Raw genomic sequence first — 15,947 nt, 5'->3', positions numbered from 1 at the left:
CTAAGCTCCTAATCCCGCTGATGGGATGTCATTACGTATCACCCTTGGGTGACCGTAGTGTTCTCAGGATTTAACAGACACTTTGAGGGTCGCCAAGACTTGATGCAGGTACACTGAGGTTATCAGCTAACATATCCGTTTCTATCGTCATTCAACCTGTCATGACATTGGATGAACAATCTTACCCAACTAACAGAAGGACATTTCGAAAGTACTGAAACAGGACAACCGCTAAATAATGACGTTTATCGAATCTATTCTGTTGAAACCTAAATTATCTATAAAACATGCTACTTTATTGCAACCCCAAAAACAAGAAAAAATCAAATATTTGAGCATACTGAATGATGATAATGAATTTTTAAGTCCTTTCGTCTCTACCTGGAATCAGGTAACTTGAACAAAACATGCCAAAACTAAATTCGTTTCAGGAAAATGGAAAGGAACAAATGTATCAGATGTAGCACTGCTAGTCATTCGGCAGTTCTGAGAACCAAAAACTGAACCAGTAAAATACGAACGCAATTGAATTGAAAAGTGATCTGCGAAAAGCAAGGCAGACGACGTGAGACTCATGAGTGGTTTTGTTCAATTATTCTAACCAATTGAAGGATGATTTTTTAGACTGCGACTCCCAGGCGTGCGGTCTTCCACGCTGTATTTTCGTTCAGTAAAACGCACAATTCTCACACTCTCATCTCACAAGCTTCTTGTATACACACTAAGTAGTCCAGTTGATCCATACTCATACGATTCGACTCGCCGCCGGTCGAGCGGTGTTCTTTCCTGCTACCGGCCACTGTGCTCCCTCCTGTCTGCGCGTTGGTCTTAGATGAGCTTCTTGGCGATGAAGTACCTTCTCAGATAGAGCACCTGCCACGTGGCCAAACCGAGCAAGCAGCACATGCTGAAAATACTGAAGAACAGCACTCGACTGTTGGTGCTCTCTGCAGGAAAAAATGAAAAACAATGTAGATCGATTCAGTACACAAAACTTTCGGTCGGCAATTTACCGTTGGTATCGCGCATCTCCTCTTCGCGCTTTCGCATCAGCGCAAAGTCCTGGACGATCGCATCGGAGAGATCCTCCAAACGCTTCAGGTCCACCTCCAACGGTTTGAGTTTTGCCGCTTCACCAATCTGAAGAAGAGGAAGGTGCGCATGTGCGATTTAAACGGCCAATTTTGAAGGTGTTAGTGGGTTAAATTAGAAGAAAAAAAAAAAACTTAACAGCAAACAAAGGCAGCTAAAACAGATGAAATGATTTTTTTTTTGTAAGTTTCGTGTGGAGTTCTCCAGAATGCATTTCAACTCTAGCAAATCGTTTGCTTTACTATTGAACTCTTTTATGAAAGCAAAAATCTTTCTCTCACAGTTTCTTATGATAAAAGACGCAGGAAAGTAGTGAATAGAGATTTTCACACATATTCTAACTGTTCCAACAGTTGACAACACAGGATCTTTCCAATTAAAGCAAAAGTATTTACATATAAGAAGGGAATATGCCACTAAGATACGAAAATCATCAGATAAAACTGAATACACAAACAATCTAAAACACAAGCATAAAATCAAACCAGTAATCGGCAACATCAAACGGAACTTACTGCACTCATAAACTGAAACAAATGGCACATTGATTGGTATTTAGCGCATAAATGTACAAAAACGATGCGACAGTTGTGTTTTATCAGTTTGATTGTTCAAGTATACGATAAATAAACAGAAAGAAACCCCAAGAGGTGACACCAATCGAGGAAGAAAGAAGAAAAAAAAACTAGATAAGCATCCCGATACCATCCGTTTTGACAGTGGAGAAAAATAACTTAATACTTACGCCTTCGTAGCTCTTGGTTTCGATACCCTTCTTGATGTCTAGCGAAACATCCTGAGCGACACCGCGGTGCGCTAAAACGACAAAATATTAGTTCAAAGAAAAACAAATCTCACTCCTTTATTAATTGAAATCTCACTTGGTAAAACGTTTGAGATGAAGCAAATCTCAAATGTATCGTACAGCTCGGAGGTGAAGGTAAATTTGCCCTTGCTGATGTCCTCCTTCTGGGACATGATGTGTCCCTTGCTGTCCCGTACCTACGGTGAAAAAAGAAAACGCAATCGTTGCCACTACATTCGAACCGGTCATCGCCCGACGGCTTACTTCGCACTACTTACGACATAGTTAATTTTCTGACCAGGCGCCCCGGTCACCTCGTATTCACCGGCCACGATCTGGTTTCCCTGCATGTCGTCTTTGAGACACTTTTGCAGGTTCGGCTGCAGTTGGAACATAATCGCTTGCGATTGGAACACACCAAACAGTAGCAACAAAGCAGTTCTTAGCAGCGTACTCATTTTCTATACGAACTTAAATAACACTAAATAAAACTACTCGGCCTAAAACTGAAACTGAATCGATGAGGAATTTGCAAAATTTTGTTTTTATTTGAAGCCTGGAAAGAAAAAAGTTCTCTCCTTTCGATATGGGTCCGTACTTTTGCTCGAAGCGCCTTCCTTTTGACAGACACGAAAGCAATGAGCTGGCCATCGGCCCTTTGCTTTGCGTGACGTTCGTTTGACGCCTGTCAATCGCTACCGCGCACTTTGGTGGTAACCTTTGTTGCGTGTAGTTGGGGACGGTTAAAAATTGCGTTCGCACTGTTTCAGCTTCTTTCAGCTTTTCCCACCCGCGTCGGCACTCAACCATGTTTTCGCTGCCAACATCTTGTGTGTGCGAAAATGAGATAGCATGTCAGCACTGCGTTTCACTCAACTGCCAGCAATCTGATTTGGGCCCGCTGTCAAATTTTGAGCCCAGGACATGCTGTCGCTGACGTTCACTGCAGCTCGTTTAGAGATGTCGATGGGGAGGCTTTTCCGCAGAACATCTCTTTTAGCGTTTTTGGGTTTTTTTTTCAATCTGGGTTAGTTTCAACAGTATAATCAATATATATAGAATGCCAGTGTCATATATTATGATTTCGTATATCTCAGTTGTAATCGGGATATACAAACCAAATGGTTTACTGGGTTGAAGTCCGACTTGTGAAATAAATCCGAGTTGATGCTTTGCGTTAGAAATAATTCAGATAGAATTAACAAAAGGGCGAATGTCGCAAATGTAAATAAAACGAGTGAGTTATTTTTTGCTGGGCCAGCAGGAAAATCAACTCTCACTCGGTTTGTTTACGCTTGCGACATTCGCCCTTTTGTTAGTTATATTTTCAATAGGCGAGTTCGAGCAAAACTAATAGCAACCGTTCGCTACCTGGTTGTGATTATTGGAACTACAAAAAAAGTGCAATTCCCAAAATGCTTGCTGGCACCTATATGGAGCTCAACTTTAAAAGTAATATTTTACTGAATTAACAACAGTGGGAATGATGAAAATGGATAATAAAGTTAAGAAAATGCATTTCCTTTCATTTGATATATATTGTTTCTGATTCGGGAGATTATTAGATTAGATAGATTCGCAAGTGTATTTATGTTTACGAACTGATAGGTTATATGTTTGGCTCTTGGCGCAGGTGATGCTAATCACGAAAATAAATCCGTAAGCATTTGAAAACACATTGGAATGCACTGAAGACTGAAAATAATTGGTGATTCTCTATCCAGGATATGTAACCTTACAGCTGACTCTATGTACTTTTGTTTCATGTGGTACAAAATCAAACATTAACATTTTTCTGCCGTAAAGTTAATTAATTCGAATATTTTCACTTACTTTGACGTAGATAAACAAATTTCTTCCAATATTTCGCTATCTAAAATTTGTGATAAAAAGATGATTTTTTTTAGAAGAAACGATAAAGCTTCCCATTAGTACTACCAGAGTATAGTTTTTTCTTTTTTAAAAAGATGCAGAGCATTAAAAATTAAAAAACAAAAATATTGTAATTTATTCTCCCTTGACATTAGAGATCTTCCTTGACATAACGAAAATAACACGTTTCTGGCAACAATGATAACTTTTTGTCACTGGCAACTCTGGTTTGACATTAAAGCAGTTGATCGTTTTGACAGTTACAGCTTCGCAGTTGTCTCTTGTGCTTGTCTGCGTTTTGCTGGTCGTGAGGAAGTGGAACATCAAATTTGTACTAGTTATCGGATAAAAGTTTTGATTCGGGCAATGTATTCCAATCCATCGATTCCCGGTGCTAGACTTTGTCCAAATCTAGTTTGCGCTAAGAACGAATAAAACGATGTCAAACTGATGGCCAACAGTATCCAGCTTTTTACGCGCTATAATGGCGGACGCTATAAATTGTGTTCGTAATATGCGAACAATCTTTTTGACAACTCTGCATACATCAAATCTGGCACTTTTCTCTTGCAACACTACTGTGCTCTTTCTTTCGTTTACGCCAAAGAAGGAGAGCAAAAATGTGCGAAATGTAAACAAAACTATTGCTCTCCTTCTTTTGCGTAAATGAAAGAAAGAGCAACCACCGCCGTACATGAGAAGAGTGCCCAGTTTTGATGGATGCAGAGTTGTCAAAAAGACTGCTCGAATATTACGAACACAATTTATAACGTCCGCCATTATAGCGCGTAAAAAGCTGGATAATCTCGGTACAATCGACTCCGCAGAACAGTATGAAAAAAACGCCAGTCGAAACTGACACCGTATAATCAATCAGATTGGTATGGTCTGCTACTCCGACGTGCATCAGCAGTAGGGCGAACGGCTGACCAAAAATTTCTGTGCGTTTCTAACCAAACACGGTCGCATCTCGATGCCGGGTGTTGCATCCGAAAACTGACTTTTTGCAACTTTTGACTTTTTGATACACTATCACATGAACGTGAAGGTAAACAAAAAGTTTTCCGTGACATTTCAAGACATACTATGGTTTCTTTTTATAATTCGTGTTGTCTAGACATCGCTTGACACAACCATGCACAACTATAGTTTGTCTATATAAGGTTGCCCAAATGTTTATTTTTTGTTCAAAATTTTACAAAATTAAAAAAAAGGTTTTTAACGGCAATAGCCTAAAAATATAAAATTGAATATCAAAATATGTGTTCCTAACCCTAAAAAAACCTAACCCTAACCCTAAACGACATAGGGCTTTAGGACCCAATTTTGGCAAACAGGCTGAGAATAAGCCGCGATTTTATCAGCCACCACCTTCGACTTCGAGAGCAATGAATCGCAGCCAAACCGGCGGATATCGTTGATGTGGTGCAGGTCTTCCGGTGTTTAAAGATGAAAAGTTCACTTTAGTACCACCGCGACGGGGTCGTGCTGCGTGTAACGATGAAATGGAACGATGCAATTTCGAAAAACTCACAATACGGCCAAAATAACAGAAAATATTGAATCGCGCTGTTCAATTCGCTGTTTTCATTGTTTAGCCGTATTCAACAAATAACATAAACAAAATCGATCCGTTGCTACAACCGCTGCTAGGTTGCTACAGTAACTAACATTAGAGTTGCCAGTATTTCGAATATGTAGATTATGACAAGAATATACAATAAATTTGGCAATGCGGGTATTGGGCAACTGGCGCACACTAAGAGAGATGTCGCTAGTGTCTTGCTTAAAAGCTTACACACCATTTGCGAAATATTTTATATGAACATAATTGTCTGTTCTCTGTGATATACCAACGCAGGTACGCGGTACAAGCCTACCAATTGTATCTTGATGATGCTTAACATTAATATCCTGCACACTTAACAAAAAGCACCGAATTCGGTAAAATTTTACCGAAATCTAAACAGCTGAACGTTCGGTAAAAATTTCGATGGTGCCAATCGACGTTTACAGATCATTAGTAATGTTTGGTGCAATAAAAAATTTTACCGAACGTTCAGCTGTTTAGATTTCGGTAAATTTTACCGAATCGTTTAAGTGTGTGTCAATTTTATTTTTATGAAATCTCTCAAAACCATGTAACTTATGCTGAAATACAATAAGTTTGATGATTTGGTTATCTGGTTTCTGACGACCCCTTTTTATTATTTTTCCTGTATTTTGTATTTTACTGTTACAATAATTTTTTACTTCGTGTTTATCGTGTTTATGGATTTTATCCGGGCACTCATTTGCTGCGGACCCCTGGTTTTCACAAAGTTGAACAACAGAATTTTGTTCCAACATTTCTGGCATCTCTGTTCTGTCAATCCGTCACATTGAGAAAAATCAGAAAAATAGAAAAAAATCGAATATCGAAAAAAGTCAGTCCTCTTTCTTTGGTAGCGGTGCTTGTTTTAAACATTTTTGGTGATTTTTTGCAGAAATAGTGATCAAAAATGGTAAGAGAACAGCTTGAACTATGGTGAAATTCACGTTTAGTGTAACAGATTGGAATTTATGATGAATTAAATTGCACAACACACAATTGAACCCACTAGAGATGGTTTTTTGCACCGGGTGTCATCCGGCACGGACCACACGTGAGAAAGATTAGGGCTGTTTTCACCTTACTCGTTCTTTTTCCGGGATTTCCGTAAAATTCCACGCAATAAATTATGTGAAATGTAAAATTTCCTTAATAACTTCTGGTTTTTATTGGGAGAAAAAATTGCATCGCAGTTGTTTATAGTTGACTAGGTTATGTTTGCTCCGATGAGTAATGCTGATCCTTTTGGGTGTATTCTCAGGTGTCGTTGAATCCAGTCCGTATCCTGAAAAATGAAGCCGAAGAGGAGAAGGGTGAAATTGCCCGTTTGTCGTCGTTCGTGGGAGCGATAGCCATCGGCGATCTCGTCAAGAGCACACTAGGCCCCAAAGGAATGGACAAAATTTTGGTGGCTCACGGTCGAAGCGCTGGCCAGGTTGAGGTCACCAACGACGGTGCCACAATTCTGAAAGCTGTCGGAGTGGATAACCCTGCGGCGAAAATTTTAGTAGACATGAGTCGTGTTCAGGACGATGAAGTGGGTGACGGTACTACTTCGGTAACGGTTCTAGCATCCGAGTTGCTGCGGGAGGCGGAGAAGCTAATTGAAAAGAAACTGCACCCGCAGACGATCATCGCTGGCTGGCGTGCTGCCACTAAGGCTGCACGAGAGGCCCTGATTGCAGCGGCTCAGGACAATTCGCAAAATGCGGAACGATTCCGGGAGGATCTGCTGAACATTGCTCGAACCACGCTCAGTTCGAAGATTTTATCGCAGCACAAGGAGCACTTCTCGAAGCTGGCCGTCGATGCCGTGCTGCGCTTGAAAGGATCCGGCGAGTTGACCGCGATTCAGCGCATTAAGAAAACCGGTGGCTGTTTGGAGGATTCCTTCCTGGATGAAGGTTTTCTGCTGGATAAGAAACCGGGTGTTCATCAGCCAAAGCGGGTTGAGAACGCGAAGATATTGATTGCCAATACACCGATGGATACCGATAAGATTAAGGTGTTCGGATCGAGCATTAAGGTGGATTCGATGTCGAAAATTGCTGAATTGGAGGTGAGTTTTTGTTAAAATTGTTTTTTTGCAAAACTAAATGCAATTTGTGTTTGTTTTTTAGGTGGCTGAGAAAGAAAAAATGAAAGATAAGGTTAATAAGATTTTGAGCCACAATTGTAGCGTTTTTATTAATCGGCAGTTGATTTATAACTATCCGGAGCAACTGTTTGCCGACGCTGGTGTAATGGCTATCGAGCACGCTGATTTTGACGGAATCGAACGTTTGGCGCTGGTGACCGGTGGGGAGATTGTGTCCACTTTCGACAATCCGGATATGGTAAAGCTGGGCCGCTGTGATCTGATTGAGCAGGTGATGATTGGTGAGGATACTCTGCTTCGCTTCAGTGGGGTTCCGTTGGGAGAAGCTTGTACGATCGTCATTCGAGGCGCTACTCAGCAGATTATCGATGAAGCTGAACGTTCACTGCATGATGCGTTATGTGTGCTGGCTGCAACCGTTAAAGAATCCCGAATTGTGTATGGAGGTGGCTGTTCGGAAACGCTGATGGCTACAGCTGTTTTCAAACTAGCAGCAGAAACGCCCGGCAAGGAAGCAATGGCTATTGAATCATTCGGTCGTGCACTGCTTCAACTTCCAACAACTATTGCCGACAATGCGGGTTACGATTCAGCGCAGCTTATTTCAGAACTACGGGCCGGTCATTCGCAAGGTAAAGCCTCGCTAGGATTGAACATGTACGAGGGTAAGGTAGGCTGCATGAAGGAGCTCGGAATCACCGAATCGTTCGCCGTCAAGCGACAGGTGCTCCTGTCCGCATCGGAGGCGGCCGAGATGATACTGCGCGTGGACAACATTATCAAGAGCGCTCCCAGGAAACGTGTGCCGGATCGTGGCTACTGCTAAACACCAATTCTCATACATTTCCTCATTTTTGCTTATGCCTTAAATATTTAGTTGGTAACCTCCTTGACACCTAAATAACGATTTTGCTTCGAATCACCGTTGCTATAACTTATCATTCATAACGCACTATTACACTCGCGACGTTGGGTCGTCTCAGCTCGAAATGCTAGCCGTTTCGGTCGATTAACATGCCTATACTAATCCTTTTTTCCAATAAATTGAAAAAGGACACATACTTTACCCTGGCAACTATAATATATCATCCGAAATACTGGAATGTCTATTGAATGGTTAAACAAACATTAAACTGAGCTGTTTTTAATAACCCTTCGATAGAACTGAACCTTGACGTACTGTAGGGCTTCAGTTTTATCGAGGATCTCTGATAACTGATAGTTCTAAATTATTGGGACTCTTGAATATGCTCAATTCTGATAAAAATTTCTCAAAAATCCTGTTGTTACTAAAGTGTGGGCCGCTTCTGTTTCTCATCGTTATGGATGAGATATTAGTTGGAGCAATTGACAGTGATCCAAATGGAGGATTGCCTTGGAATCCTCTGACGATGAAGCACCTGAAGGTTCTCGACCTAGCCGACGACATTGTTGGTGGAAATGGATCGGACACACCTTGAGAAAAGAAGCTAACGAGATCTGGGTTTAGGCCAACCCGGTAACAATGTGACAGCTCCCATACAAATCAAGCGTACCTAAAACTGCTGGTTCATGGTTCACGACAGATGTTTGAAAGTGGCGTAAAAATCAAAGCAACAGCTTATTATCATTTTCTTTTTGACAAAAAATCCCTTGTGCTTATAAGAACTGAATTGGTTTATTATTTCAATAGAACAGAGCATTTTACGAACTGACGACTGACATTATGTTAAGTACTAAAACGTTTCCGTGGTAATGCTAATGACAATAGCAGCATAACTGGTTTTTCTGTCGCAATAAAATACTCTATTTTTTGTACAACTGCAACAATCTCTATTGCTTGGATCCACTCTTGAATTTTGTTTAACTTGTTCTATTAACGACAAAATCGATCCAGCAATCATGAAAGAGCATTTGATTTTGAATTCCGCAGCGGATAACTCTCAATGAAATACGCAATATTTAAATATTTAGAGCAGACAACTCGTACACAAGAGTTACAATCTTGTAATAAATACCGCTTTTCAACTTGTATTGTCAATTGCAAGGAAAATTGTACCATCCAAAGTGCGATATCGCTCATAAAAGTGCTATTTCGCATTAAATCGTTTCGGTATCTTCGGCGCACTTATTGCTTGAAAGGTAATGGTAATGGCACTTATTGGTTGGAATGTAACGAAAAAGTGCGCCGAAGATACCAATACGATTTAATGCAAAATAGCACTTTTATGAGCGATATCGCACTTTGGATGGTACAATTTTCCTTGCAATTGACAATAAACAAACCAATCAAGCAACCCACCAAGAATTCAAACAGTTTTGCCGAAAACATGGAACAATGCTGAATTAGTCAATACGCACTTTTCAAATCGTTGTCCAGACAGCTTTTTGCGTTCACATTTAACGTAACAAAAGTGAACATTTCCTTTGGAAATCGAAGGTGCGTCAATTTTGACCGGCACGTAAAACCGATCGTCGCGACATTTTTGGCACTGACGGGTGATATGGGAAACTGTTAATAACTGTCACTTTGTTACGGGGTAGGTTTAGGCTGGCCCTGGCAAACCTGTGCAATGCAACGGAGCCTCGCGCTTGTTGATAACGGTGATAACTAGGGAAAAATGTTATGAATTCTAGTGGACAATCCCAGGCTGTATAGAACACAATTGGCAGTTCAAAAATATTTGCATGATTTGTAAGATATTCTACCCGTTTTCTTGCAGAAAATGCACGGCCTCAACGATAACGTCCGAGCTTATCAACATTTTTCGAGTAAGTCACGTCACGAGCTGTAACGCCGGCTCTGAGTGCAGAGAAGCACTTGATAGGAATCTGCAACGACAGCGTAGAAGAGGCAGACCCAGTGGCTCATGACGACGCAATTTAGCCAACGATATCCAGGCTGTAGACAAGAACCTATCCTGTCACTAAAAGCCATGGCGGGTAAGCGTCGGCAGTGGAGATATCTGATTTCATCCCTTTGTTCTGCTGGACCGGCAGACAAGGACACATAAGTAAGTTAGTAAAGCCTCCTATCCATTCGTAAATTTCTTAAATGTTTGAACCACCCTATTGACATCGTAACATCGAACTGCAGTCGGCAATCTAAATTTTATAAGCAGTTTCATTCGGATTTTCGAGTAGTTCCAGAAGTAAGAATCTGGCATCTCTGCTTGCGATTAGCCGGAAGCCGGTTTGTTTTTCTTTCGTCGCGGTCTCAAGTTTCATTCATTTATTCAATTTAAGTAATTACAATTTAATTTTATAACTGTATATTACAGTTTGATTGCCGGTTTGCTGTTCAGGTGGAACAATGTTAGCATTAATACAGCAAAAAGTCGAACAATACGAGCTTACCGAGTACACAGATGTTAGGAAATGGAACCGTTTTGGAGTGCGGCTTGGAATGATTACTGCGCTCCACCCTTTTGAATACGCCAGAGTACTAATGCAGGTTGGTAAAGTAAAATAAAAACGTTCAAATAGATACCAAATTACAAGTAATTTAGATTGGTTACGAGCCGGTTGCACCGGTACCGGGCCGGACCTGGCTCGGCACACCAACGTTGTACCTACCGAACATGTTCCAGTACGGTTAGTAGTTGACTGATAGCCGATAAATTTTAATTATCGTACCAATTCATATCTTCCAGTTGCTCATATCAAAGGTGTCGATGGTTTCTGTGGAGGTTTTCGGGGTCTCAGTTGTAAGATTATCGGTAATCTGCTGAGTACACATTTTAGTGAAAAAATAGTCGATAGGCTGGATATTGCGGGCAGCACAAGTCATAAACCCGTCGACGAAAAGGACGAGGAACTGGAAACAAATTATGAGCAATTTAAGAAAAACTTGACGAGAACTTAGCCATTCAAGCTGTTTGTGTTATCATATCGCACCCGTTTGAAGTGATATCCGTGCGCATGATGGCGCAATTTGTTGGTCAAGACCAACTTTACTCGAGCTTGTGGCAATCAATCGGGGAAATTTGGGCGCAGAATGGGCTTTTTGGCTTTTATTCCGGGATTGTACCCCGTTTGCTCTGTGAGCTCGGCTGTTTGGTCATGTCAAGCTCAGTGACCTACCTGGCTTTCCGATATGCACTACGAAAGCGACAGGAAAGGGCCTGTTTTTCGGCGTTCTCTAAATTATTAGCTTCAAGCATACACTATCCGTACAAAGTCGTATCGACCCGAATGATTGTCAGTGGATCAAGGTATGTAACGTTTACTTTCAATTTAGAGTCGCAAATTTTTCAGCATTTTTATGTAGACTTAAAGCTGCTAATTTGATCCACGGTAAACCGTACCAAGGCTGGTGGGACTGCCACGCTAAACTGTTGGCTGAGAACATAAGACGGGAAAGTGGTGGTTCTTCAGGTAGGTCAGATGGAATTTTTATTTAAAAAATGTTAGTCATTGATTTCACAAAATTTAAGGCGCGACACTCGTCCTAGTGTACCGGAAGGAAAATTCGAACCACAACTCTCTTCGAGTTGGGCGATAGAACAATCTGAGCAGCGATGGGATGTGGAGTTTGAGCACATTAGCGAAACATTTTCCGAGTTAGGCCTAGAAACTAGAATAGCTGCGAATCCTTTTATCAAAATTGATCGGCGTCTAGAGATACCTGTTGAACAAGAGTTTGATTTCGCATCTTCGGTTGAAATAAGACAACCAGCTGATCTGGAACGATTGGATAACATTGAAACGTATTCCGGAAATGGCCTGAAGCAAATATTAAAAATAGAGCCGCAAACGGAAGACAGTTCTTCAACGTCAATAATTGCTTACATTTCTGCTATTGTCAAGGCACCATACAATGCTATAATTCATTTAAGAAACTTTGACCAGCGTCTAGAGAAACCCGCTGAACAGGCGGTTGATTTTGAACCTTCGGTTAAAGTCAAACAACCAATGAATTTTGAACAGTTCAATAGAATTAAATCCACGGTTATATCTGGAACGAAGCGATTATACGAAAAGTTAACAATACCACAACCGGCAAGCGGTTCCAGTGACGAAATCAATAGTTCTTCAATAATCAATAATTCTTCAATAATCAATAATTCTTCAAAATCAATTATTGCTCACATGGTTGATATTCTCAGTGCCCCATTCAAAGCTATCATTAATTTAGTGTCGTTTATATGGAACAAAATAATGAGCTTTGTTTCTATTAGGCAGGCACCTTTGGAACCCGTTGAACAATCGGTTGTTTTTGAACCTTCGGTTGAAGTTAAACAGTCAGTTAATCTTAAACAGCTGGATAGAATTAAATCCACGGTTGTAACTGGAACGAAGCAATTCTACGAAAAGTTGACGCCCCCACAGGCATCCGTTTCTTCAATGTCAAAATCTATAATTGATTTCCTTGTCGGTATCCTTAGAGCACCATTTGATGCTTTCGTTAATTTAGCGTCGCATGTATGGACCAAAACGATGGCGTGCATTGTGGCCATTATTCGAGCACCCTTCGATGCTATCATTGCTATAGCGTTGTTTGTATGGAGCAAAATAATGGCGCTCTTGACTGCTATTATCCGAGCACCCTTGGATGTTCCAATCGCAATCTATAATAGGATAGTACGTGCGGTGCGAGAGGCGATCGGTGGTAGTGATTCCAACTTTTAAGCTCTTCAGAATACTTAGCCGTAAATATAGTTTATAAATTTTAAGGTCAACCAAAACCAGAAGTCGTGATAACTGTTAAGTTCGTCTCCTTATAACCTATGTGTGTAAAAATCTGTGTAATAAAACGTAATGTAATAAAATGATAGAAAAAGATAACATTTATTTAGGTTTATCACTTTTTTTGTTGTGGCTACCGCAGGTGACCCTAAGTCATTTAGCATAACGACTTTTTGGCATAATTGATAATGTAGCCAGAAGCAAACTCTACTATGACGCAGGTCTCATTAATATGGAGAAGTTCGCTGTTGGCGCGGTTGGCGAACAAACGACGAATTTGTAGCATTGCAACGAACGAGAAAAGAACAGCATCACTTTCGATCACCTCACGTCGTGTGCAACAAGTTTTATTAAGTAGCGAGAGCTTGGAGGGGCATAAGAGATTAGGGTAACCAAACATAACAGAACGGCTTAGGTAGAATTGCTTCAAATTCGTGGAGAAATACATTTTCTGGATTGTGAAATTGTACAAGAATGTGGTCCTTTCGGCTGAACAGAGTTCAGCTTTGATGGACCAGACGGCTAGCAGTGCTACTGCTTACTTTCGCAAAGGTTAGGCTAGGTTATCCTGGTGTGATCTTCCTCAGGATTTTAACCTGCATAATAATGTTTCGGCAACAAACTCGATACATGGCTGTCCGTCTTCAATTTCTCGACTATCCCACACTTTCCAGATCATGGCGTTGAGAATGGTGACCGCTCGATAGTTCTCACATTCCAACTTGTCGCCCTTCTTGAATATTGGATATATTACTCCCTCCTTCCACTTCGCCGGTAGCTGTTCTATTTCCCAGATCCTGACTATCAGCCGGACCAAACAGGTAGCCAACCTATCCGGGCCCATCTTGATAAACTCCGCTGCGATGCCATTCTTGCCAGCTGCCTTGTTCTTGAGCCGCTTGATGGCTTCGATCACTTCACCTTTCGTGGGAGTTGGCACATCACCATCATCCGCCGTACTGATGTAGTAATCTTCCTGCTATTATGCTATTCCGTTTCAGCGCCATTCAGGTGCTCATTGTAGTGCTGCTTCAACCTTTCGATCACCTTGCATTCATCCAGTAAGATCCTTCCGTCTTTATCCCGACATGTCTCCGCTCGAGGCACAAAGCGTTTGCGGGATACGTTCAGTTTCTTGTAGAATTTTCGCGTTTCCTGAGAGCGATACAGCTGTTCCATGTCTTCGAACTCCATTTCTTCTTTTCGGCGCTTCTTATCCCGGAAAAACTGGATTTACTGCTTTCCTTTCTGTCTATATCGTTGCACATTTCGACGGGTCCCCTGCTGCAGCATTGACGCCCGCGCTGCATTCTTTTCATCCAACATCCTCTGACCTTCTTCGTTGAACCAGTCGTTAAGTCGATTCCTCTCAGGCTCAGCGAGCCCAATGGAACCTCCCGTTGATTGCTGCTTTAACGCTATCCCAGCAGTCTTCGAGAAGGGTTTCGTTTGAAACAACAGAAAGTCTTTGGCGCACTTTAACCATCAAAAGGTAGTAGTCAGAATCGACGTTTGCGCCGCGATAGGTTCTAACGTTGATGATACCGGAGAAGTCCCTTCCATCAATCAAAACGTTTCAGAGACTTTCAGTTCCTTGTTCCAAGCTTCCAATCGTTAGTCCTTTTTCGTTGCCTTGGTGTATGCCTATCTATTGTTCCTTATTTACATTATTTGTTTCTTGTACTGGACACTGGTATATTTTACGGATGGCTTGTAAGACCTGTACCCCCAGTGTCGCCAGAGGACCATCATGACAGTACTGTTTAGCGTCCCACAATGGCACGAGGATGATGATTCCCTCTTCCCTGTCGGCATACGACCTTTGTTTCCACCGGGGTTGGTTACCCGATGAAGACTAAAATGGCTCGTACCACGAGTACCACGAGGAGGCAAAAATGAAGTCAGAATATTACGTAGAAATGCCGCAGATAAGTTTTATCGGACCTCAGCTTATAAAGAGTCCAAATTCCTTAAGACGTACGACACCTGTTTGCAACGGAACATTAAGTATGTTCGTGATCGGGAATAGGAACATCGGTGTGAGCTCAAAACTATCAACAGTATACATTCCGCGACAGCGCATACGTCTAGCCGTCAATGATGCCACAACGTCGGCACAAAGTGGAGTACCCCCAAGTGCTCGGAATGATTGTTTTGAAGAGGAATACCAGTAAGCGATGGAGAGGAAAAACGTTTGAAAAAGCATCTAAGCATTGCTAAGAGGGAGCATTTGGACAAGTATTGACGAGCGCCGAATGAGTTGACCACGATCCTGATCCTGAGGAAGAAGTGCCAGAAGGAGGACAGAGATTTTAAAGAACTAGAAAAACTATTCCGGGCTAATGACAAGCGCAAATATTACACGAAGTGTGATATGTGTTAGAAGGAGGAGGGAAATCTGATCACAAACAAGCGTCAGCCGCCAGGTGGTCGATGGGCAAGGATTTCTTCGATGGGCATCTCAATGGCGTAAAAGAAAAGGAGACAGAACGGAAGTTAACCTGGGAGTGCTCACAAACGTCACGCAACATGTGAAAAGGGCCTATGTGCAAATGAGAGATTCTTTTCGTGTCTTCTTTCTTTCGTTTATCAAGGCGACATAAATGCATTCCAATTCAATTTTTCTTACCCAATACCTAGCTAACAACGCCAGTAACACGTTTAACGATAATTTGACTAGAATTTGTACAGCTCAACACTAATAGAGTCGCTAGAAAGGATCGGCAAAACTGTACAAAAATGGTAAGGAACTACTAGCAAAGGCATACCACTGGATATTTTCAGGATTTGGGAGAATGAAAAACTACCGAACGAGTGGATGG

At 41.5% G+C, this 15,947-nt stretch overlaps 2 protein-coding genes and 1 pseudogene across 2 annotated transcripts; 2 read left to right on the top strand and 1 right to left on the bottom strand.

The window, feature by feature from the left end:
• Positions 1-235: 235 nt before the first annotated feature.
• Positions 236-2,521, bottom strand: LOC128732638 (transmembrane emp24 domain-containing protein bai). The gene is made up of 5 exons (XM_053825933.1): positions 2,176-2,521; positions 1,974-2,094; positions 1,838-1,908; positions 1,014-1,140; positions 236-947 (listed from the first exon to the last, which is right to left on the bottom strand). Exons 1-5 carry the CDS (start codon positions 2,353-2,355, stop codon positions 829-831), a joined length of 618 nt encoding a protein of 205 aa, XP_053681908.1. The 5' UTR covers positions 2,356-2,521; the 3' UTR covers positions 236-828.
• A 3,664-nt stretch (positions 2,522-6,185) lies between these two features.
• Positions 6,186-8,510, top strand: LOC128732632 (T-complex protein 1 subunit beta). Its single transcript, XM_053825926.1, has 3 exons — positions 6,186-6,273; positions 6,622-7,419; positions 7,481-8,510. The coding sequence occupies exons 1-3, from the start codon at positions 6,271-6,273 to the stop codon at positions 8,282-8,284; spliced, it is 1,605 nt and encodes a 534-aa protein (XP_053681901.1). The 5' UTR covers positions 6,186-6,270; the 3' UTR covers positions 8,285-8,510.
• A 2,155-nt stretch (positions 8,511-10,665) lies between these two features.
• LOC128732635 (mitochondrial carrier homolog 2-like) lies at positions 10,666-13,151 on the top strand (annotated as a pseudogene).
• The last annotated feature ends 2,796 nt before the right edge of the window (positions 13,152-15,947 follow it).

The sequence above is a fragment of the Sabethes cyaneus genome, chromosome 1 (assembly GCF_943734655.1).
Source record: "Sabethes cyaneus chromosome 1, idSabCyanKW18_F2, whole genome shotgun sequence".
Classification (NCBI taxonomy): Eukaryota; Metazoa; Arthropoda; class Insecta; order Diptera; family Culicidae; genus Sabethes; species Sabethes cyaneus.
The sequence above is the reverse complement of the archived record's forward strand: the minus strand, read 5'-3'. Positions and strand labels throughout refer to the sequence as shown.

What these genes read in the sequence shown, in the direction of transcription:
- LOC128732638 (XM_053825933.1), bottom strand. Translation starts at nt 2,355, where the DNA reads ATGAGTACGCTGCTAAGAACTGCTTTGTTGCTACTGTTTGGTGTGTTC. An exon ending in GTCAGAAAATTAACTATGTC is followed by an intron (nt 2,095 to 2,175) that starts GTAAGTAGTGCG and finishes TTTTCACCGTAG; the next exon opens with GTACGGGACAGCAAGGGACA. An exon ending in GGAGATGCGCGATACCAACG is followed by an intron (nt 948 to 1,013) that starts GTAAATTGCCGA and finishes TTTTTCCTGCAG; the next exon opens with AGAGCACCAACAGTCGAGTG.
- LOC128732632 (XM_053825926.1), top strand. An exon ending in CGAAAATTGCTGAATTGGAG is followed by an intron (nt 7,420 to 7,480) that starts GTGAGTTTTTGT and finishes TTTGTTTTTTAG; the next exon opens with GTGGCTGAGAAAGAAAAAAT.